Below are 23,588 nucleotides of genomic sequence, written 5' to 3'. Positions count from 1 at the left end.
GTTCTAAGGCTTCCAAAAATGCTCTTTTGTTAGCAGAACATATTTGCTTATATAATAGCTGAGCCTATACACTGTATGCAGTCATAACTGTCCCCTCTACTCGTGATAAAAAGATAACTTCAGTTTTAAAACAGACACTGATGTTGGCTTTGCTTTAGATAGAAAATGCCTAAACAAGAATGCCTAGGGAAAATTGTGGCCATTATATGAATAAATATAGTATGCTCCAGCAAAATGTAGATTAGAAACATCATTGTGCTAAATGAAGATGCTCAATTTTTACTCTAGAAACTGTACCCAACTCTCTCTGTGCACCTACAGAGACTTTAAACCTGCTTTGTTGCCTGCTGTTTGAAGTAACAAGGTCAACTCTAATCTGACTCCTCATGTTCCTTGTATTTTCAGTGAACAGTTATACACTGTTGATAAATTTTTCCTAAGTACCTTTTTCTTTTTACTCAAAAAAGACAACCAATCCATGTTATTTATACAATTTCTCTTAGGATATTCTCTTAATTCTACACTGATAAATTGCTATTTCAAATTTCTGTTAGAACCAGGAACAGCAGTCATTCCATATTGCTGATATTAACATTCTTGTTTTCATTTTGTAGGGATTTGAGTGACTCAGCATCACATTCCTCATGATTAGGAAACGTTTTGTAATTTCACTTTACGATATATCAATAAAATTTTATCTTTCCCTTAATGTGCCCTTCTGAGATGGGCTTGCCATAAAACACATTCGTGTGCTGCTGATTTAGCCATAGTTCTCCTGCTGACTTTTTCCATTGCTCAACACGCTTATCATTAATGTAAACCCCATCAACTCTTACTCCCACCTCAGCTAAGAATCTGACTGAAAAGCAAAGACCGGAATCAATTTCTAATTTAGGAAGAAAATAACTGCTTGGGAAGAAAATTACTTAAAAGGAAAAAAAAATCAACAGCAACAGCTGTTGCAATTACTGTATGAAATTAAGAAATTTACAAATGCAAGGAGTACAGACTATAGCTTATTTAGGATGGTCAGACGTTCTAGTTCAAAAATATTGGGGTTGTTCCTCCTAAATTTTTGTACCATTTCAATCAAAGCCAATGCAGACATATGACTGCACCTGCCCCCTTCTTTTGTCTGTATTCTCAGCACCTGCTGAACCACTTCTATCCCATTTCCTCTTGACAGAGGCAGATACTGCTTCTGTCTCTGTTTCATTGTGCAGTTAAGTGGCTGATCTGTCTTCCTCAGTATGTTTTCAGCATCCTGTTGTTCTAACTTATCTCCAGATCACCTGGGCCCAAGAGAAAATAAGAAAGGGGAAGCAAAGAGAGGTGCTAGTGGGTGACGGGTAATGTCAGGAGAAAGCAAGTTCAATGCAAATTAAAAGAAACTGATGCAAATATATTACAGGATGAATTAGGCTGGATATGGAAGCTTAGCAGAGGATGGGTAAAGATTTGAACTTTAGCCCCTGCTCCCAGGGACTGCTATATAATTCTCAATCACTGCATAATGACAAACGACAACTCTTATTGACAGCAATCTATTTCAGGTAAAGAGGGCTGTGCAAGGGCAAAGCTATAGCTTTGAATCTTCCCAGGCAGGGAAGGGCACTGAGCCAAGACTCCCATACTTTGAACAAGTGCTCTAACACCGACCTAAAGAAGAAAAAAGAATGTGCTGCCAGTTTTGAAAGTGGTTATATATATTATGGAAAGCCAAACCTGAATTCTGGAACTACTTAAGATTTCAGAAGAGAAAGAGAGGCAGGAATACCTAGTTTGGATCATCCTAGCAGGACCTATGCTCTGAGCTGCTTTGTCCTATCAAGACTGAGGTGCTTTCTGGACACGCTGAAGACCTTCTTTTACTTTGAGGACTTTAAAGTCCAATATTAAAGGAAATATGGTAACTTCAATGGACAGTTGAGTTGAGATTTTGAGGATTTAATTTGGATTTATGTGTCTGCAATCCCCTAAGTCATTTCTTTTGCATCTCAGTTCATGACCATACATGAAGTCTACTTTAAATTCTTTGGATCTTTGATGCAACAAAGATTCCAATTGTTCCTATGCTTTTTTTAGACTTTGGATTGGCAGCTTTCCATGCAGTCAGATATCCATGGGCTTTACTGGTGTTTCTGAGCCAGTTTTCAGAACAGGCACCATATATCTTACATATTGATGATGAATAATAGAGATATACAGATCTGTTTTCACTTTGAAGAAGGTTTAAGGTTAAAAATAGCAAAATTTGCTTTACATAACGGACCAAGAATTAAATTCAGGCTCTTTTCTGTATGCTAACAGCAATAACTTATAGAAGATTCACTCATTGGCTCATATATCAAGACACATTGTCTCAATTGTTCGTGCCTTTCATAAGATAGCCTTAAAATGGAACTCTGATTCTGATGTATTCAGAAAAAATTAAAAAAAAGATGAAAAATCCTATTTGTAAATAATGCTAGAAGTATTCGGAGAGCCAAGCAGAAAATCCAGCATTCAATTTTAAAATAAAGCTAAAATTTAAAGGAAGATAAACCAAAAAAGCTTACAATTAAATTTTATTTAGCATTCCCATTCATGTAATATTTGCCCAGTGATAACATTTATGAGTTAAACTGTATTCCAATATTAGTGAAAGAAGGTATTTTTTTTTGTCTTGCAGAAGAAACGCTCAAAGGTCAGCAACTGTAATTCAAGGTCAAAATTTCTCCTGACTCTTGTTCTCTTCATACAGGAGCTGGTTTAAAACACTGCTCTGTTTGAGAGCTTTTAGATTGGATATATCTTCACTTACAACAGGGATATCTTCACTTTGATTCTCAGTTATCAGATCTTCACTGTCTGACAGCGTACACAGGAGTGTATCATTTTCATAGGTTGGAAAATAATACCTGAAAGCAACAAGGCATAATTACTAGATAGTCACATATTTTGTTTGAAAGACGAAGAGCATATTTTATGAGGTTAGATTTTAAAGAAGGAAAAATGAGAAAGTCTGGTTGTCTGGAATAAAAGTAAACAGCACACCCAAAAAATCAACTGGCATGTACATCTTAGAAGAGTCATACAGAAGAGTTGGCAACAGACAAGTCCTTCCCCCTATTTCTTCACCTGTATGTTGTCACAACTGAGGCCACAGATCCAGATTTGTCCCACAACAAATGCTGAACTGAGGTGTTTGAGTTAAAGCGCACTCCCTGTGCTTTACCACCTGTGGCATCATCCCCCAGACCTGTTCAGCCTACTTACAATCTGAATCAGTGTTATGTTATGCTCTCTCTCTATTTGCTATGGAGAAAACTAAGAGTAAACCACCAACTTATTTTGATGCCTAAAGTTAGGTAGACATTATGCATATATTTATTAGACATGCAAAAGAAGGGGTTTGGTTTGGTTCTAGGCTATATGCCCAGAGCGTATCTTTACTAGCAATGAAATACGTGCCAGATGCCCATCCCAGGCATGATCTGCATCCGTGTAGAGAGTTAATGGCTGGAAGAATCTCATGCCTACAAGTGGGGCATTCAAGATGTCACTTCGGTGCACAGATTCAACCTTGGTTCCACCAGGAGGGAAAGTGCTCTGAGTGCACCATGTATGCCTTTCACCATTCACTGCACAACTGCAAATACAGGCAAAAGACAATTTTGCTACAATAAACTTCTCTAGCATACTGACTTGACAGTGCAGACACAATTTATGGGGATAGTGCATCGTAGATGCAACTACAAGAGCAGTATCACATGTTCATTTTAGCTTCTGACAGTATAAGGATTTATAATTCTGAGTAGTTTTGAGACCACTTATTATTTTACCTGGGCCAGTGGAGCTGGGGAGCTCAGGGCACTGTTGCACTGGCAAAAACCAGAAGTTTCAACTTACTGTTTTACAGATGTTATCAAGTAACAGTATAAATGCTGGAAGAAACATGTGTGCCCTTACTGTGGTTGATCCCATGTAGAACTGACTGGCAGGAATGTAATGTGTTTGGTCTCTTCCATATGACTTATCAGTCCTCCTTTAGACAGAAATTTCTCCTGGCAGTTGTAACAACGACAATGATGGATTTCTCTTCTGATGAAGTTCACTAGCTTTACTTGCTGATAAAAGTTCAGACCTGGGAGAGATGGTAGCGAACAAGCACTTGAGGAACATGAGACTTAATTTACAAATGCTTTCTTGGATTAAGCATAAAGATTGATAAGGGTTTACTGAAGACCAGCACTGCCTGAATGGTGTAACTTAGCAAATTAACTGAAAAAATGGTTTTTCCCAGCTGCAGGGGAACTAGCCCTTCTTTTAATGTAAAACTTGCAAACACCTTGCTTCCTCTCAGTCTACAGCAGAAAGCAAACGTTGGCCAAACACAGCTTAGAGCACACCTTCTAACTTGCAAGCAAGTCTTAACAGGAATAACAACAACAACAATAATAATAATAATAATTCTTCCAGGGCTCCAGCAGCCAGACCTGGGACTCAGAGTGGGTATTTGTAGAAGCTACTCTGCAAAAGAATCCAATGGTTTTAAAGAAAATATCACACATCCTTGGCACTAACAACAGTTCCAGAAAAATAAAGTGTTCTTGGTGTTCTTTTGTAAGCTGGCAGAAACAGTTTCCATAATGGAAAAGTTAAATGTCCGAAAAAAATCAAATTGATACAATTGTTTTCCACTACTCTTATGATGTGGTTTTCTCCACACTAGTGGCAAATGCTGACAATTACAGCATCTCTTACTCACCATGCTCTGACTTTATTTTAGGGAAGTCAAATCCATGTGATTTCTGGAGGGGGAAAAAAAAAAGGAAAAAATAAAATATCTTATTTCCACTATTTCTACTATTCCAAGTTAAAAACAGCTCAGCTTTTCATAGACTGACACAGACATATGCATACAGACATGCAAACACTAATATATGAAACAAACCCCCAAAAGTTTTGTTTCATCAGAAACTTTTGTATTCTGTTAAACTACAACTCTCCTGTTAAATAGTTTATTAAAACTGAAACACAGATGCTAACCATCAAATGTATTAAATCATCACGTCACTATAATATTAAAGATGTAATATAAAGATGCTGTTTATTGTCTGTACCAGTCTGTACACTCACAAGTAATAGCTAGCCATATTCTCAATGTAAAACTTGACTCCTCTGCATATTTTGGAGAACAGATGCTGGAGATGCATGCAGTACGTTAGTTCTGCGCTAAAGATGGCATTTGAATGCAGCAGCTGATTTGATCTTAACAAAGATGCTACAATCTTACTTTTTAATTCCAAAGTGATGAAAGAACTGATATTTAAAACAAGTCTTACCTGCATGTGAAGATATAATTTTTCTGTGGTGTCTGCTTGTTGTTCACAGAACAGGCAAACTGCACACACAGGATGCTCTTCCCAGTCAGACCAGTCTCTTATGATTAAGAACCAAAAAGATTCATTTAATTGTGGAAAAGAGAAGAGACATTTTGTGAAAGGGCACTTTAGATTCTGCACTCACAGCACTAGAACTAAACCCAGAGAAACTGAAATCTTTGAAGGGGTGGAAGAGACAGTGTGGATTTATAGCTGGATACATGATCAGAATCTGGTTTACAGTCTAAAAAAATTACAAACTCAAGAATAACTGAGCAGTTACTGTTGGGTAATTCCTGTGCAGACAGGCAGTAAGTCCTACTTGAATTTGCCTGCACTAACAAACAGGATCTTAACTTCAGTTTCTATCCAGTTTGGCAAGTCATCAAATATTGTGTTCAGTGTTTATTTTTATAAGGTCTTTTAAAATTCTTTTATACCTTTCTAACCTTTCAATAGACCAGCCAAAGACATAATCATCAGGCAGAGTTCACTCTAAGTGTTATTTACTTATCAAATATTATTATTCCTGAAAGAGACACTAATTTATGCTATATTTCGACACGCACACAGAGAATACTTTACCAACACATCTATTTAGAAATCCAGTACTGCTGAGAGATAGAAATATTATTGCAACCAGGTATAATCAAGGAAAATTAAGCTCAAGTCACAGACAGAACCAGGAAGGTCAGGGGCCCCGATACCCACAAATTACTTCCTGCTTATTCAATTCTCTACAGCCAAGGAAGCCACCTCAGCAGTGATCTGAGGGCCTGGACCACAAAGGAATGCAGAAGAGAAGTGGGTGTTGCCCTCAATCAGCACTGTTGAGAAGTTTCCTTCAAAATCCTGCTATCAGAGTTTTTCATACCATTTCTTTCTCATGCTGACATTTTTGATGCTTACTCTTGATTTTTAAATTTGAGCAAAACCTGTTCAACTTTTTTAGTACAAAAGTAAAAAAACCACCACATTTTGCCTACATCATTACAAACCCAGAAGGCTGTTGTTTGAGCTATATGCAAATGAAAAATAGGCTTGTGGTTGAAATATGAAATTTACAGCCCTTGTGGAGAAGTGACTTTGATAAGAACAATTTGGAGTTGATTTGATTGGCTTGAATGAATTTTAACTGTGTACTAACTATGCACAGCATTTTGCCTGTAACTACTTTCAACAATAATGGTCTTGAAAGTCTTTATGATGGGCACATAAGTAACTCTTACTCTTCTAGGTTATCTAGTAATTCCCGGTCGTCCTCTGACTGCACTTCCTCCCAGGACTTTCCAAATTCCTGGGGAGAAAAAAGAAAAGAAAAAGAAAAAACATTTCCTGATTCACGTCACTTTATAAATCAATTGAATGAACATCTGGGAAGTCAAAATCAACATCTTATTTTGGATCACTTTGGTATTTCTGTGAGTTAAAGGTAGTCATACAACACTGCTTTAGCAATAATTTTTAAAATAACAATTTGTTTTGTCTTTTAATGGGGCATTCCCCCCCCTACATCTGGGAAGAAGATGATTTGCCACAGAGCTCTCAAGAAGAGGATCCAAGCTCTGTGTAAAACAAGAATGTTGCAACACTACCAAGATGTTCCCGAGGTGGGTATGTTATCACTGTCTCGAGTTTGCCATCACACTTGCTGAATCCAATCTGCCTACCTTGCTCTTCATGCAGCATATGCTGCTTAAACAATGCAGCTGTCACACCTGAGACTTTAGTTGGCATAGCTACACCAGTCAGCGCTCGTACCTTGTACAAGGTTATGTCAGTAAAAACACATGGTGTAAACCTAGCTAGAGAGTACTCCAGAAAGGCAGTATGAGCCAGGGCATAGACCTCTGAGCTAGACTCCAGTTTCTCTTCCATCCTCTTCTCAGACATGAATGTAAGCACATCTATTCATGGTGTTCTATTCTTCCTTTTACTTTCTGTGTTGTTTATTTATATCTTCAAGACCTTCAGCACAAAGTATATCACAATACATTTGTGCAGCGTTCAGCACAATGACAAGCACTCTCAGTGTGACTGCGATATAAATAACAGGCGATAAAAAGCTGAAGCACTCTACTGAGATACCAGCAGTGATCTTTAGCTAGTATTTTTCTTTCCTCTGATTCTTCCTGCCTTTAAAAATAAACAGAGCAAACTAACCAGTAATCAAAATAGTATTTTTGAACTCATACTTTTGATGGCCATGAAGGATTCACAAAGATCACAGTTGATGATCTTGTCTCCATTAAAAAAAAAAAGACAGCTAATAGAAAGATCATTCTTTCATTTATTTCATTCAAATATTCCCTCTGATAAATATATTTAATAACATCCTTAGTAACAAGTGTTATTATTGCCTTTATGGTTATTTGGAAAAAGAAGGAAAAGATATCCATCATTTAACAATTTAATGAGAATTTTCAAAGCTGTTAGTGTCTATCAGGTAAATGATAAACAAATGTCTCTAGACAGCTTTAAACATAATGTCATCGTATATTATAGAATGAAAATTCAGTAATTAATTCAGTGATGCTACATGGTAGTGTGTAAACTCTCTGAGTTACAGGGGAGACTCATTAATGTCACCATTACTGTGAGATAACACGAAGCCATTAACACCTCTCACCACATGTTCTCCCAGCTGCACACCAGTTTCTTATGGTTGTTAATGTTAACACCTTAATGAGAGGATAGCAGCTCACAACCACTGCAAAATGAAGACGAATGCTCACAATTTTTCCCCTTACCAGCTTGCACTATATGTGCACAAAAGAGTATGTTCAAAACAGCAGCCAATTAAGCTTCACCTTTTAATTAAAGGTGAAAACCACGCACAAGCTTTGTTATTGTTGCTGTTTCTTCATGGTGTTTCTGTGAAGAAGGCAGAGAAGGATCTTGTAAGAGGTCTCTGTTTCCCTCATCTATTTATATTCAGAGGAGAAAAAAAAAGGAAAAAGGAAAAAGCTAATCAGGTCTTGTATCACTGAAAATTGCCGTGATGGATGGATGCCATCACCGTGAATGGATAACTAGGGACACTGTGATGAAAGTGCCAAGAGACTGAAGCTGAGCAATTGGGTGGGAAAGAGTTCTTCGAAATATTCTTAAAGCTCTTTCAGTTTTTTTAATTTTTCCTTTTTTAAAAACACTTTTTCAGCTCTACAGCTTGATGGGCATCTGGGACCAAGGGTGCCTTTGTTAAGTATTCAACTTCACTTGCTCTTTTATCCAAGATGCAAGAGCTCCCAGCAATCATCTCTAGAGATTCCCAAGAAATTCTTAACGAAACCAGAGAAAAAGCTAGACTTGACATTGTTACTAGTTCAAACAGTAGAAAATGCATAATTAAAAAAACCGCAGGCCTTGCTATATATCCAAGGAAAACCAACTTTTTTTTTTAAATACTTGCTGTGTACCTCACAGAGAGGATGATCCTACAGAAAAGTGAGGAGAGCATACAAATGTGTGTGGTTTTGATTATTTTCTCTTCCAAAATAAAGTCTAAGTGCACAGAGGTGAATTGCCTCACGACAATTTACCTTCTCAACTCGAGCGCAGTTTTAGAGGTTCTACAGGGAGAAGGTCTGAGTGCTTCACTGAGGCAACATACCCCAACTTGAGAAGAAGTGCTGACATGAGAGAAACTAGAAACAGCAGCTGGTATCTCAAGCAGTTTTCCCAAAAGAGCAGTTACTGAACTACATGCAAATAGAGTTCCAGGCCTGTGGAGCTCAGAAACTCCAAACAGATGCTGCTTTCCCCTGCAAATTTCCTCTTGCCCTTCTCACCTGCCTTACTGCAATCACCTGAATTGTTTTATATTGCTGCAGAACTCGAGATGCTTTATCACATAGAAGAGATGGTCTTACCCCACATTAGTTAATAGACATTGGATGAATTTCAATATGAAGTGTTTCCCCACTTGGGGGATTTTATTAAGTCGAACTACCACCAACTGATGAAGGGTTTCCCTTTACTATTTTACAAAATATACACTGTGTAAGTCAAAACAGGCTAAATATAAATAGTAACCCCCATAACAAAACATTCTTCCCCCGGCCCCCAACAGATAATAATGATGATTTAGGGCTTGGCAGTAAGGAGAAAACTTCTTTTTATCTTTGAAGAAAAGTAAAGGCTTTATGAAACAAGTTTTCTAGTAAGTAATAGGTACCATTTTTCAGCTGTCTAGTTTAGTCATAAGAGCATTCATTACAGTGATGTTACGTTATTACAGATACATGCCATTAGTCAATTTGAAAATAAACATCTGTGCTTCCTACAAAGGATACTCTATACTTAAAGTGCTGCTGGTAACAATCAGGTAAACACAGAAGGGAAGGCCCTGACAGTCTGGGTCCGCCTCAGTTTGCTGGACTGGGAATAAGAGAGTTTTAATACTGCCTTCTGTTCTTTTATGGCCTCCAACAGGCACCACAGACTACAAAGTTCTTCCCTCTCCATTTTTACTTGGCTCTTTGTGCAAGGTGAGTCACGGGGCCACAGGCTAACACAGGCACAGAAACAAGAAAATCAGGTTGGAAGTTTTTTTGGAGAGAAAAAAAAAAGGTAACCTACATATATATCTTGGATGCATTTTTGCTCGTTCACCCCCTACTATCAGTTGGTCTTTTTCAATTTATACTTCAAGCCTTGCTGAATAGGATTGGTATCATCTTCCATACTTACACAATACTGACAAAAGACCTCTAAATCCACTGGGGAAGTGACCCCACTGCCTTTCAAGTCATTTGCATAATTGCAAAACTCCCACTCTAATTCAATGTAACTATCTAATAATAAACTTTTCATACTTGCTTATGAAAGAAATCTACCACGCACATGACAAAAAAAGCTTCCACTCCTACTAAAGGTCACATGTGATTTATCTTAACACTAACCTGTGAGCAACAGAACATGTCAATGATATGGGGGTAGACAAATCATAGCAGCTTGTAGGTCATGGCAGAAGTCATAGAAAGTCTCAGAATACCAAAATATTTACAAAGGAATTTGCACTTATATTACTCATTACTATGCCAAACTGGAAATTAAGGGGAGGGAATTACCAACACACAGACACAAAATGTAACTTATGTTATGAAAACAGATTCTCAAAACTGCACTAAAAACACAAGTGAAGCCAAAAGCCGAATGGAGGAAAAGGAAGAAGGCAGACAAGACTACTACTCTAAATGAAATCAATGGGAGCTCTGCCATCAGCTTAAAAACACAAGTAAGAACTGGCCAGAAGATCATGAGGCAATTCAGCAGACATTCTCAGGACATCTGAACAAAAAGCCCTTAAAAGCTCTCAGTACAAATGCCACAAAATAAAGGAAACTGCCAGTTCCAGCTTAATAAGACTATTTTACACAGTGCTTGGTGAAGATAATATGTAATGGAAAATTATAAAAAAAGGACAACAATGTCTGGAAGATGGTTGTAATAAAGAACTATGCATTTAAATAGCTTAAGATCCAGTTGCTGACAGAAAAGCTTTATGGTGCACATCCTAAAAGTAAAGTGGATAAGACTGTGATAATATTGATCTTTATCATTAGAGACCTTAGTCTTATAGTCTCTTTATGATGAAAACAAACTTGATCAAACTGGCATATAGAAAGATCTTTGTTACATTCTCAAGATTCAAACTTTTCTGTGAAAACATACAAAAAATAGATAAATTGTATGCCTATATCTTTAGGTCAAGATGAATTCAGTAGTAAATTTTGAAACAGTACACCTGTCATTTCAGAGAAGATATGTAATCCATGTCTCTGTCTGGGAAATTGTATAATTCCCCTAGACATTTAGAGCAATGCGAAGCACAGATCTTTAAGACTCATTGAGAAGTCAGTGAAGCTTGATAGTACACATTAGAAAAATTATCCTCTAGTAAGTTGTGAGGTGCTGGGGAAGAGGAAGCAAAAATCACTACATCAAGTCATTACAGAAAGCAGACCTTGCATAACATCTAGAATTCACTGAATATAGACTCAGCTGGAAAAAAAGCATCCTATCACATTAATATAATCTACTGTAGACTACGTATGTGCAGTAGAGAATAATGTTATTTTTTGTCCTGGTTTCGGCTGGGATAGAGTTAATTTTCTTCTTAGTAGCTGGTACAGTGCTGTGTTTTGGATTTAGTGTGAGAATAATGTTGATAACACACTGATGTTTTAGTTGTTGCTAAGTAGCAATTATCCTAAGTTCAGGATTTTCAGTTTCCCATGCTCTGCCAGCAAGCAGGTGTGCAAGAAGCACAGGGAGCAGAGCAGGACAGCTGACAAGAACTAGCCAAAGGGGTATTCCATACCATGGAACGTCATGCCCAGTATATAAACAGGGGGGAGTTGGCCGGGAGGGGCGGATCGCTGCTTGGGCATCGGTCAGCAGGTGGTGAGCAACTGCATTGTGCATCACCTGTCTTTTCTTGGGTTTTATTTCTCTTTTTTTTTGTTATATTCCTTTTAATTACAATTATTATTATATATTATTATTATTAGTTAGTATTATATTTTATTTCACTTTAGTTATTAGACTGCTCTTATCTCAACCCACGAGTTTTACTTTTTTTCCTGATCCTCTGCATCCCACTGGGAGGGGGGAGAGGGGAGCGGCTGCGTGGTGCTTAGTTGCTGGCTGGTGTCAAACCACGACATTTCTCCTTACATATAAAGGCCAATCTACTGAACCCCCAGTGAGTAGAACATAGTGAAAGACAACTGAAAATGTGTGGAAAGAAAATATGGCTGTAGCAGAGCACACAGAGCCAGACAAAGAACTGTGATCATTCAAACTATGTCCCAGAAGAAGCACTGGCAGCACACTGGTACAAATCTTGCACATGCAGACCCCCCTGCCTAATTGTAAACATTTTGGTGGTTTGACGTATCTTATTTGAATTATATTTACCATCCTCGGTCTGTAATGGTAAGGACCTGAAAAATACATCTCTAAGTGATGCTGCTAAGTGGTCAATACCTGAAGTGGTTCAGGCTGGCAGGAGAAGTTACTCTGCAAAGTCCTGCCCAGAATACCAGCAATAACTAAAGAGGACCAAGGTCCTGACTTGAGCACTGTCCTGTCATTGCCCACACTGTTTAATAGTTTGCATGTTCTCTGGTCACGCCAGCAGCACTACCCAAATAATGCTTGGACGTGGTTCAGGAAGCATACAGGCCACAGATCATTCTCAGTAGACAGCATGGACAAGGCCACCAGTTTTGGAGCAACTGGATACAGTGGGAAAAGAGGTTAGGTATATGAATATTAGTCCTGCTGTTTTATTTACTTTGGCATATTCTGCTTATTAACATGACATGGCCACTGTGTCTGCACTGATGTTATGATTCTGCACTGATGTTATGACCTCCCTGCATGTCTCTCAAATTTCTGAAGGAGTATCACATCATTTTCTGTGCTTCTGGGCAGTCATCTAGCTCAATTTCCTGATCAAAGCTGGGACAGATTAAAATCTGAACAATGAATGCAAATTAGAGAGAGAAGATAACTTAAAGAGGATGCCAGGTTCTGAAAACATAAGATTACCTGCAGGACTAGCAGAGAAGAACAAAACTATTAAAATCACTTAAAACAATTACAACGTTAAATTAAAGTCTGTTAACTTGCAAGGAAGAAGTGGATGCTCAGTTCTGTTGAGGAGCTGAGAACATCTACCCTGCAGAACTTCACCACTTTTTCCCCACTGTGCAGCAAGTATAGGTCAGTTTTTAAAGCCGTGATATTTGAATATCTAGAAAAGAAAACATAGGCCTCAGATCATTGATTTTTGCAAGGAAAGTATACAGGATCACAGAGGGAATTCACTCCACCTTGGGTAGAAGGGACTTGGCAGAGCATTAAACACACAACTTATTGTTCTTAGTATTAAAGTAAAACCCAGGGAGAAAAATTAAAGGGAAAGAGTAGGTAAAACAGTCAAGGATGCCTATTTATAACCTGGATATTAACACAGGTAGAAGGTACAAAGACTAGTTCAGGTGAAATAGAGTTATTTCTGGGACAGAATGTAGCAGCTTTTGAAGCAGCTCCTATATTCATGAGTTGAAGACAGCAAGTGAAAATCTGTTACACACACACACATACACACTCTCAAAGGTCTGCGATAAAAAGTATTAATACCTAGCAACATACACCTACCTGGGAGCTAAAAACGAACGCTTACTTTTTCTTTCATCTACGTATCTTTCATTTTCCTCCTCTTTGCATTTATTTATACTCTGAAGGGCACTTCCAGCTTAAGGTTTGTAGAAAACAAGCTCAAAGCCAATAGCATTCAAGTTAGACCTCCATTTACTTCATTGCTCTATCTCATTTTCTCTTCTGGTTATTAAAACAGAGACTGAGCACTAATGACATGACGATTAGTGTCTCTTCAAGCTGCATTCTTGCATCTCTCAAAATCAATTCTCAACAACAAATGTTCATTATTCCTTAGTTTAACAATTATCCAGAATATCATACAATAAATGAGCATCTTTCTTAAGAGTCCTTCACTTGATTTTTGACCTTTGTACTAATTGCTCGTTTAGAATTACTCACTTTTAACAAGATATTGTCTGTATCTCTTTAGTCAATTTACTAATTATTCATAGAACCACTTACCAAGTAATTAATGATATAAAATTTGTCATATTCTTTGTTTTTGGCATTGATTCTGCGATGCTGCTTCTTTCTCATGTGATCTTTAAGTGTGTTTTTGTCTCTGAAGACTTTTTCACAGTATAAACACTGCAAACTAAAATAAAAGGTAAACAGGTCAGCATGTCAAAATGAAAATAGTACAAGATAATATCCTTAAATAAGCTGGAGATACATACAGTAAGATTAATCCTAAGCATGTGAGAGCAAGCTAAATGAAAGTTTATTTGAAAAAAAAAAAGTACAAGATAATCTTAGATCACAGTAGAGTCAATCACAGAGATGACAAAAATGACATAAAATGAAAATATAGATAATAAAAAGTTTACTATTTGCCCCACATGCAAAGTGGGAGAAAAGTCTGATTACCCAAAATTGTCCTACCAGGGCACGGGAGGGCGGCTGATTGGTTCAACATGTGAACTCTTAACTCAGCATGCACTTATACTGGCATCTAATCCATCAGTAACTGTTTCTTTGTAATTTAGAGTGAAAAAAACGAACTCGTAATGTGCTACATATCTTTAAAAACAATTTAAATTAGCTAAACAGAAAGTTTCATACTTCTAATTCAACAGGGAGGCTAAATGAAAGTTTGCCAGGGTGATCAATGGGTTTTGAAATCCTGAGAAATAAAATTTAGTAAATCAATTCATACACACACATGCATATATATAATAATTCATGTCTATGTATATACATACATAGACATGAATTATTATATACACGCATTACTTGAGAAGGTGAAAACATTCATTAACAAGTGAGAATTTTACCACAGTATGTCTTCCAGAGCAATTAAAACAAAACAGAATTATATGTGTTGTCTTAAATTCTCTATTATGAGTACTATAAAATAATTGTTCTCTCCACTGTAGTATGAACTGACACCAGAAAGTTGAGCCTACAAAGCATTAAGTCAAGTCTCTTGATTCAGACAGTGGCCTATGAGGACAGTAATCTGCATTTCAGCCTAAATGGGTGATTCTCCCTGAAATAGATGATGGTAATTTTTTTCTGGCAGAGACGTAGTAGAGCCCTGAGCTTACAGGAACATCCTTGTTTAATGGATGCAGGTCTTGAGCCTCTAGCTAGCCAAGGAGCTAAAACATTTTTCTTATAAGCAATGACTTACATATCCTACCAAGATGGAGACAGTTTCTTGGGCTGTTTGAAAAATTACCTCCGCAGGGGGATGGGGAAAACCCCTAGAAAATAATTTCTCATTAAATAAAAACTTTGTAACTGTGGCATTATATCTTTGTATCGGAGATGCTGGCTAGCAGGAAAAACAATTTGATGGGAGGGATAAACAACAGCACTTTAAGATGCAAAAAGCACGGATATTAAAAAAATGCAGTGGCTCTGAACTAAAATGATCACCTTTTTTTTTTCCCTTTACTCACAGATGAAAGCATGCTTGATTGTACAGTCAGAAGGAATTTTAACAGTGTCTGGGTCAGGCCTTTCTGTGATTTCCCCAGGGTTTAAGATATAGATGTTGAAGAAGAAAATTATTTTCTTACTCAAGCATTTGCCCCCACAAAAACCATTAATATTGTGCCTAGAAGGTCGGTATCGACACCCTGAAAACCCTCATACTCCTTCAGCAAAGGTGCATCCAGATTCCCCTCAGCTCTTGTGTGTGGAGCAGCAATTCAAGATTCTCAGTATCTTTTTGCCTTCCAAGAACTGCTGTAACATTTAGGCTTACTGTTAAGGAAGTTTTGAGTTCTCCTTGTGCTTGCAGCCTCAAAATATAACATTGCCTTGTTGGTGAATCACAGGTCCCATGGCAGAATACGTCCATGAATTTTACCATCTGCTTTGCTCCACCTGCTAACAGCAATGTCTTTGCTCTACGTGTGAAAGGCATTCCCAGGAAGAGTATGTAATGCTTTTCCTCAGCATACACAATGTAGTCATGCTATTTGTCTGAAACAAGACTTTTCTCCTCTTAGTAATATTTTCAGGTACTATTCTACTAGCATAGCTATTAAGTCTATTCTTAGCAGTAGGAGGCGTGGCCTTTCACTGCTTTGGAAGCAATTTCAGCATGTGTATTAACTACAGAGAGGACTGGCTTTGAGAAACCTACATCTAAATGAAAGCCTCAGGTCCTACTGATAAACAGTAAAGCTGCAATTTATCAGTGAGCACAGTAACTCAGTGCATTAGGCAACACCAATGATAACATAAAAGGCATTCTTAAGCCATCTTCATTTCCGGAAAAAGTTAACATGTATCTGTTGTGACTGCACATTATTTGTCAGGCCAAAGACTAAATTAGAGAGCACTGTTGCCTTTTCCGTCCTTTGAATTTCTTTTTTTTTGCTTGTTTTTCCAGATATACAAACCAATGGATCCTAAATTTACTTGGAAGAATATTTAATCTAATTTCCATATCCCAGTTTTCACAGATCCCAGTGTTCTGTGGCTTTTCATAACTAAGCCTAAGATTTAGGCAAATTTCTCCTACAGTCTTTCATTACAGATTGTATTAAAATCTAATAAACTTGTTAAAGCTACAGTTCCACTCTTAAGGAAGTACATTTTCTGCTAGAGCCCAATTTATATTTGCGGCATACTTCATATTGTCCCATTTATGAAATCCGTAAAGGGCACTTAGATACTTGCAAAGGAAACTCAAAGTAAAGTTTCTTGCTCTTTGCTACCCAAGTTCTTCTCCCAAATTCCCTTTTTAACTTCTGCAGCCATCTCAGGTTTACGTGTTTCTGAGGCAGCATATGCATTGGCTTTTCCCTTCTGCTCTGGGATGTACTCTGTAAGCAGTAGAGAAGGGAGAGACCAAACATCCCATGTTATCGATATATAGAGAGGCAAACGAAGACTGGCATAAGAACGCTGCATTCAGTGACTAAAGAGATGTTTAGCAAAAAGATTGTTTCGATGAGAAAGAAGAACATTAACTCTAATAGTTATGAGAAAAAGGGATGTGCTATTATTGATGTCAATGGAAACTATGCAACGCATAACAACTGAAGCACTGCGCGACTCCATTTTTCCAGCAAACACATACTACGAATTGTTATGAATTAGCTTTCAATAAGTCAACAAAAAGCTTTCTAAGAGCACTCACAATAAACTTACATTCTTTGTTTCTTCTTGACTAACCATGAATGTTGAATTAATTTTAACTCAACTTATTTCCAAGGTTAAAAGAAATATGACGTAAGTCCATTAAAAAAACCAAACAAAAACTACTTACTTGTTGAGCTTCTCCTGTAATACAGCCAAAAACTCAGAGCAGTTCACAATGTTATCTGGCAGCCCAATGTTAAAAGCATGCTCTCTTGCCATATGATTGAGAAGGACAGATCTACAAAAGACATTCAAAAAGAACATTACATATTTTTGAATACATATGAGAATTATTCAATTAGTAACTTGAAATAAATCAATTGCTATAAAAATGCATAAAAGCCAACATTAAATAAACAACAGTAGTGTCGCTGCCACTGCTAGAAAAAAAAGAATGCAACTTTATTGAAATAGGAAGTTTTCAATTTCAGCTCTGCTGAACATTCAGTAACATTTCAACTGCTTAATCCTCATGCATGAAATATAATCCTTTAAACGAAAATTACAATATAGTTTATTTTGACCCTCACTGTTAGCAAAGCTCATTTATTAACTTGAATAAGCAAACCACATATTTCAAACAACCATCTTGAGAAACGTTCTAAAAAGCCATTTGTCATTTTTCTCTATGCTGGTTAACAAAGCTGAAATTCTTGGGTGTGATATGCTTTTACATCAATATCACTTCACACAGCACTAGCAACACTAACAGCACTCAAAAATATGTGTGAACAAACATAACGGATGTTCAAGTAAGTTATTTTTCTAACAACAGAGGTATACTGGTTAATTCCTTAGGTGCCTCAACTTCTGCATTTAGGGACTAAAGAAATATCCAAGTGTTAACACTGTTGAGCCTTGCTTTTACCACAGTCCAGGCACGATTTTCAAATCACGTATTCTGTGAGACCCAAGAGTAAGCAGAGGATGAAGTTCTTGGGTGCTGAATGATGTTAACTTCACTACACCAGGCAGTAAAGAGAATAGGACACACACACAACATTGGGATGACCTGCAGGGACATGACCCCAGGTTCTTCTACCTTTCCAGAGTACCAGAACTACCCATGCAAACAGACATTCACAGATAAGACTCAGTCTCTCCAGCTGAAACAGATGTACTGTGTAAACCCAAATTTTCATCGAAGCAAGCACTTGAATACAACTCCTGCTCGCACTTGACTGATGCAAAGCACTCCATTCTCACTCTAATTTTCCTCCCCTCTTTTTCATTTGATCTTCAAATTCGCACTGGTTTGGTGAGGTTTAAACAGGAAAATGTGTAACTGGATAGAAACTTTTTTTTAACAGCCATACTGTGTCTCTTTAAAATGGTTCAGTTCCTAACTCCAGCTTACTGGGTAGTATAAAAAGTTGTACTGGAATAATTAAAGGATTGAGAAGTGGGAGGGGGTCTATTTAAAACAGCACTGCAGTTGAAAGAAATACTTAAACTATACCTTAAAACGAATTCTATCTTCTGAGTCCTACCATTAGGCAGTAATTGGTTCGATGACATTAAAACCATAAACAAAGATGCTGAGCAGATATGAAAAAATAGAACAAAAGCAAACAAGTCAATAAACAAACCTGTTTCCTGTGAATTCTTGATCACAGAACATACACATACTATGAAAACTTATGTCGTATCTTTCTCGCTGTTGCTGTTCTAGAATTTCTCTCTATGAAAAGAAACAGATACAGTTATTCAGATAAAAAATAACAATCATGCCATCACATAAGCTTATTATACCTCTTTATCCTTACTGGTAACAATGAACATACAAAATTAAAATGTGCTGCTGACAGAAACCAGATGTTAGTATTTTTTGAGGGTAGGTTCTCACAAAAATTACAAGTTTTTTCAAAGGCAGTGTGTGCTCCAGTCAAGTTCCATTAAAATTCTCCTAATATTATACAAGGTGCAAGAAACAAATACAATCCACAGTGAGACTTTACACAGCTATTTAAATGATTCTGTATATAACATATCAGTTTATTGTTTCTACTTAGGTTCAGATTTACCTCTGGTATCAGAAAGCAAGTTTATGGGTAACCACATAATGCCCAGTGGAATGATAAAGTCAATTTTACATGGCTAATTGCAGGCAATCTAGAGGACTTTTTCATAATACGGAATGATGACAAGAGCTGGCAGTTTCTGCAAGGAGCTATAGCGTGTAATAAACTCAGGGAAAAGGAGAAGCTGATTGCCTTTACCACTGGTCCTGTTTAACGCAGAGCAACAGGCTAGGCTAGACACTTTACAACACTTGACCACAATTTTCCTAACAACAACAAAATCATGCAGCAGGTGATTTTCTCTGGTGCTGTAACAGCAGCAGTGTAATTATACTGGGGAGTTACTATACACTTCAGATGGAAAGGCCATAATCATCCGGGACATGGGAGAATTGGTGTTTAGATTAAAACAGCATATTTTCAGCCTGGCAGTACACTACCCTGTACTTGTGTTTTAAGTACTGGTAACTGGTAAAGGATTTATTTTCTGTGCAACATAGAGGTGCTACTGCCTGCTTTCTGACATTCGGGATCCTGACTGAATTTCTTAGGGGATTTTCTCAATCTCTTTATCTCCTTAGAGCCTGCAACAGTGGAGCTTTGTGTTTCTCACCTACCTCTTTAGTACCTTTTTTGTGTGGACTGAGGCCCAAACTTGCCCACAGTCTACATCTAAATTCACATTCAGCTACGCCTGTTGGGTAAGCTCCATAGAAGGCAGAAAAGAAAGAAAGAAAAGGAAAGGAAAAAAGAAAGAAAAAAAAAGGCAAAAAGAAATAAGAGGAAGGCTTGAGCTATCGTCATTACAGGCCCAAAACGCGTCCTGCAGCATGGATGGGCTGGTGTGGGCCTACCACACCACATCCCATTGCCCACTGAGAGATGGCAGGAGGCTGATATTGGGCAAATAAATGTCCTGTTCATTTCTCTTCCACAAGAGCAGCGTGCTGTATCCAGTGAGGGGCAGTGGGATGAAAAGGATGCCTGCCGGAGAGCGCAGGAACGTGCCACACCCAAGTTAGGTTTGGCCTAGGGCCAGCGGCTGCTGTGGGGCACGAGCACACTGTGCCTTAGCCTGTTTTAGGGCCCGTATTCAACCACAGAATTTGGGAGCTGTAGCTGTTGCACATCAGCTAAGAGTCTGTTACCCTGAAAATGCAGATCCTGGGGCTTTTTTGTTTGTTTTTGTACTACAAGGTGTACATTTTCTGTTGGAGTCATGCTCGGCAGTGCCTACTCAAATTCCAGGCCATATCCGCTCATGTCCTGCTGCGCTATGCAAAATGGCAACTAACAGAAATATAAATTCCTATTTTTCAGGGCTGACTCCTGAAAGGGATAAATGGAGCATAACATATCTTGTGAGAGCCCTTCAGCAGAGATGCAATTCAGCAAGGCTATCTGTCTGCTCCACACAGGCAGTGAACATCCCACAGCACATCAGTAAGAACCGGGGTTTTCTCTGCTACTCGTAGCTGTCACCTCTCTCCACTCAGCAGCACATCTGACGCAGTTTGGCTAACCTTGAATTTGAAGGCGTCTACGTGTCGTTTATATACTTTGTAAAACGCACTAGAAACAATCTAAAAGAAAATCAAAAGATACCACGTACAATTCAAACATTAAGATAGCAAGGGTTTAAACACCCCCACCCTCCCATTAACATTACTCCAATGTAGCTTGCTAATTGTACTCTACTAGGAGGGAAAAAAAACGTTCTGCAATATTTGGCTGCCTAACTCCAGATTCCGATTTCATACAAATTGCTTACTGGAGCCCTGGTGCGCTGCTACTTGCACACAGACGGTGCTCCTGCTACTCTGCTCTCTCACCCTTCCCGTTTGCCCCTACACCAGCATGCTCGGCAGCTGGGAAGCTTTGACTAACCCAGCATTGTTGCTTTATCAATTTACTCAACAGAGTTTAAAAAATATTTTCCAAGGTAGACACTCCTTTTATCAAATGTTGACATCATTCATTGCTAGAGGGAACTTTCTGAGCCAGCAAGCAAATCTGGTATTTGCACAGGTGAGGAATTAAAAGCACTGGCTCAAGTCAAGTACAGCGAAAGCAAGAGGTCTGCTCTTCTTCCCTACAGACACTCCCAAACACCCTTCTACCTCCACTCCATTGCTGGGACTCTGAAGGGAGAAATAGCAATTACAATAACTTGCATAAAACTTTTGAGATTTTTCTGAGTGGAGACTTTCAGCTGGTAATGAAAGTCAAGCTTAAACTGAAGTTTTGACGCAGGAATTGAGTAATTTACTTTAATACCTGCACCAGTTTCCAACCTGTTGGAATTGTTGGGGCTGTTAGCATTAATTGATGGTTGATACTAAGACAAAAAAACCCCAAAACATTTCAGCCATGAACATTTTCCAAAACATTTTTAGGATACTGTGTCACATCAAAGTGTCAGAGAATGAGAGGGCAAAGTCACTTGAGGAAAAAGTAAACAGATCACAAAATACACATATATTAGTTTTCTTTTTCCATTATGAATAAAAGAATTGAGCACAGACAGAAAAGGTAATGCAAAACACTACAAAATTAAGTGAATCAAATGCCATAGCTTGATATCAGGAAAATAGTATACAATATTGATACAGTTTGTTGAATAATTCCTGACCCCCACCTCTTTTTATCTTTTGTGAGATGTTCTGACAGCTATGTCATCCACTCTTTCTGCCATATTCTGTGATTTGCTAACCCCGCCTCCAAAATCCATTACTTTACTGAAGACTATGAAACTAGTTGTGAAACAACCATTGACAGAACAGATATCCTCACTGATACAAAGCAGAACTTAAATTACAGAGGCTTTTAGTCTAAACTCTTTGTCCCCACAAGCCACGTGAAGCTTATGAGATCAACTAGGAGTTGTCAAAAATAAGTACTGCTAGATGACAAGTTCTTGGAAGCACATTTTTAGACAGAGCCTGGCTCAAATAAGCAGTAGATCTGACTGTGGCAGTCAGCAGCCTCTTGTGGAATAGTTTCTGGAAAATTCTATAGGACATAAGTGGTTGATCACCTTTTCAAACATGGCAAATGGAAGCTGGATATTACTGATCATGCTTGCATGCAACAAAAATGTAGTTGTTTTGCAGGAATACTTAATGTATTCAATAAAATCAAATTCAGTTTTAATCCAGTTCCCCTTTTTTCTGTCTGGAAAAAACCTCTACTACAGCTCTTAGTCATACACTTTCTACTATATGGGTGATCTACCATAAAAAAATCCAACGAAATTACAAAATACTGTCTATTCTGTGTTTTAACTAATAAAACAAAAAAACATGGTAAGGATGTGCAAGTGTTTATACCAGGATGATCAGCTTTAAATATACCAGCACACTAAACTGCTAATACAAAAGAAATTTGATCATTTGCATGACAATCTGTAATACGGAGTGTAAAAAAATGCCCTGCACATTCACGATGCTCAGTTTGAGGTTGTGAGGAGTTCAGACTTTCTCCTAGGAGGTGGTAATTTAAAGTGTGCCTGAAAAAAATGTGCCTGTTCCTCTCCTAGGAAGCAATATTTTGGAAGAAATTACCTGATTTTTTCCAGAAGCACTTAAGCACTATGCATCAGCAAGAATTCACACTGATCATCAGTAAAAGATGAAAAATGCATACCTGCAGCTAGTAAGCACTTTTCCCTAAACAATTACTTCGTCTCTGGTCTATAGTTCAAGAGACATTCAAGACACACAAAATGCCTTCAAAAGGTAAGACTAAAAACTAACTCCATCAAATGCCAAAAGCTATGGACTCAGGACAGTTGGTTTTATGGCACATTAGACTTTTCTGATGTTGTAATTCCTGCTACCCTTCCCTCCAGCAGACACTGTATCCCAGGTGCTAAATTGTCTTTATTGCTGTCAGACCGTTGCTTTTTTAAAATCATAAACTCCTTTACTAACAAGGCCCTTATAAATAATTTACATAGCTATTTAAATGCATGGCTTGGATCACTGACATAGAACAACCATTCACAACCAGTACTCAGCACAAGTTTTGCTGCTTTTGATTCCAACCTGAAGAAAGAATTGGTGGTCAAAATTTTGCCTGTTTTTTCCAACTACATCAGTTGGTCCAACAAAAATATATTACTTCTTTCTCCAAACCCTGTCTCTTTATAACCACAGCACTTCTGATACATAAGAAATTAAGGCAGAAAGTACTTCTCTAGCTCCAAGATAGAGGCAGATTACACTGCAGTCTGGGACAAGAGCATGCAGTGACTTTGACTGCAGTGAGACCTGAATTTAACATTCCTCAGTCCAGGAACCCATTTGTGCATTGGAGGACTGGATTCTGCAGTTCCGTCTGTAAAACTGAGCTAACAGCAGTATGTACCTTCTTTTTTAAGATGTTCAGGACCAAAAAAAAAAAAAAAAAAAAAAAAAATTACTGC

General features: G+C 37.8%; 2 protein-coding genes across 3 annotated transcripts in view; one reads left to right on the top strand and one right to left on the bottom strand.

The window, feature by feature from the left end:
* The window catches only part of BMT2 (base methyltransferase of 25S rRNA 2 homolog), a 245,468-nt gene extending 226,620 nt beyond the window's left edge, over window positions 1-18,848 (top strand). Inside the window, exon 6 of the transcript XR_007766741.1 lies at window positions 18,839-18,848. The gene's annotated coding sequence lies outside the window, so the exon portion shown is untranslated. The remainder of the gene's footprint in view (window positions 1-18,838) is intronic.
* The window catches only part of ZNF277 (zinc finger protein 277), a 57,751-nt gene continuing 36,722 nt past the window's right edge, over window positions 2,560-23,588 (bottom strand). Inside the window, exons 5-12 of one of the 2 annotated variants that reach the window (XM_050900000.1) lie at window positions 18,731-18,822; window positions 17,269-17,379; window positions 14,004-14,136; window positions 6,596-6,663; window positions 5,328-5,424; window positions 4,751-4,793; window positions 3,952-4,126; window positions 2,560-2,900 (exon numbers count right to left, since the gene is read on the bottom strand). In XM_050900000.1, coding sequence (XP_050755957.1) covers window positions 2,708-2,900; window positions 3,952-4,126; window positions 4,751-4,793; window positions 5,328-5,424; window positions 6,596-6,663; window positions 14,004-14,136; window positions 17,269-17,379; window positions 18,731-18,822 — 912 coding nt within the window. In that variant the 3' untranslated portion in view covers window positions 2,560-2,707. Of the gene's footprint in view, window positions 2,901-3,399; window positions 3,632-3,951; window positions 4,127-4,750; window positions 4,794-5,327; window positions 5,425-6,595; window positions 6,664-14,003; window positions 14,137-17,268; window positions 17,380-18,730; window positions 18,823-23,588 lie in introns of those variants that run through there. The other variant, XM_050899991.1, reaches the window with a different exon arrangement.

The sequence above is a fragment of the Gymnogyps californianus genome, chromosome 1, assembly GCF_018139145.2.
Source record: "Gymnogyps californianus isolate 813 chromosome 1, ASM1813914v2, whole genome shotgun sequence".
In the NCBI taxonomy this organism is placed as follows: Eukaryota; Metazoa; Chordata; class Aves; order Accipitriformes; family Cathartidae; genus Gymnogyps; species Gymnogyps californianus.
The sequence above is the reverse complement of the archived record's forward strand: the minus strand, read 5'-3'. Positions and strand labels throughout refer to the sequence as shown.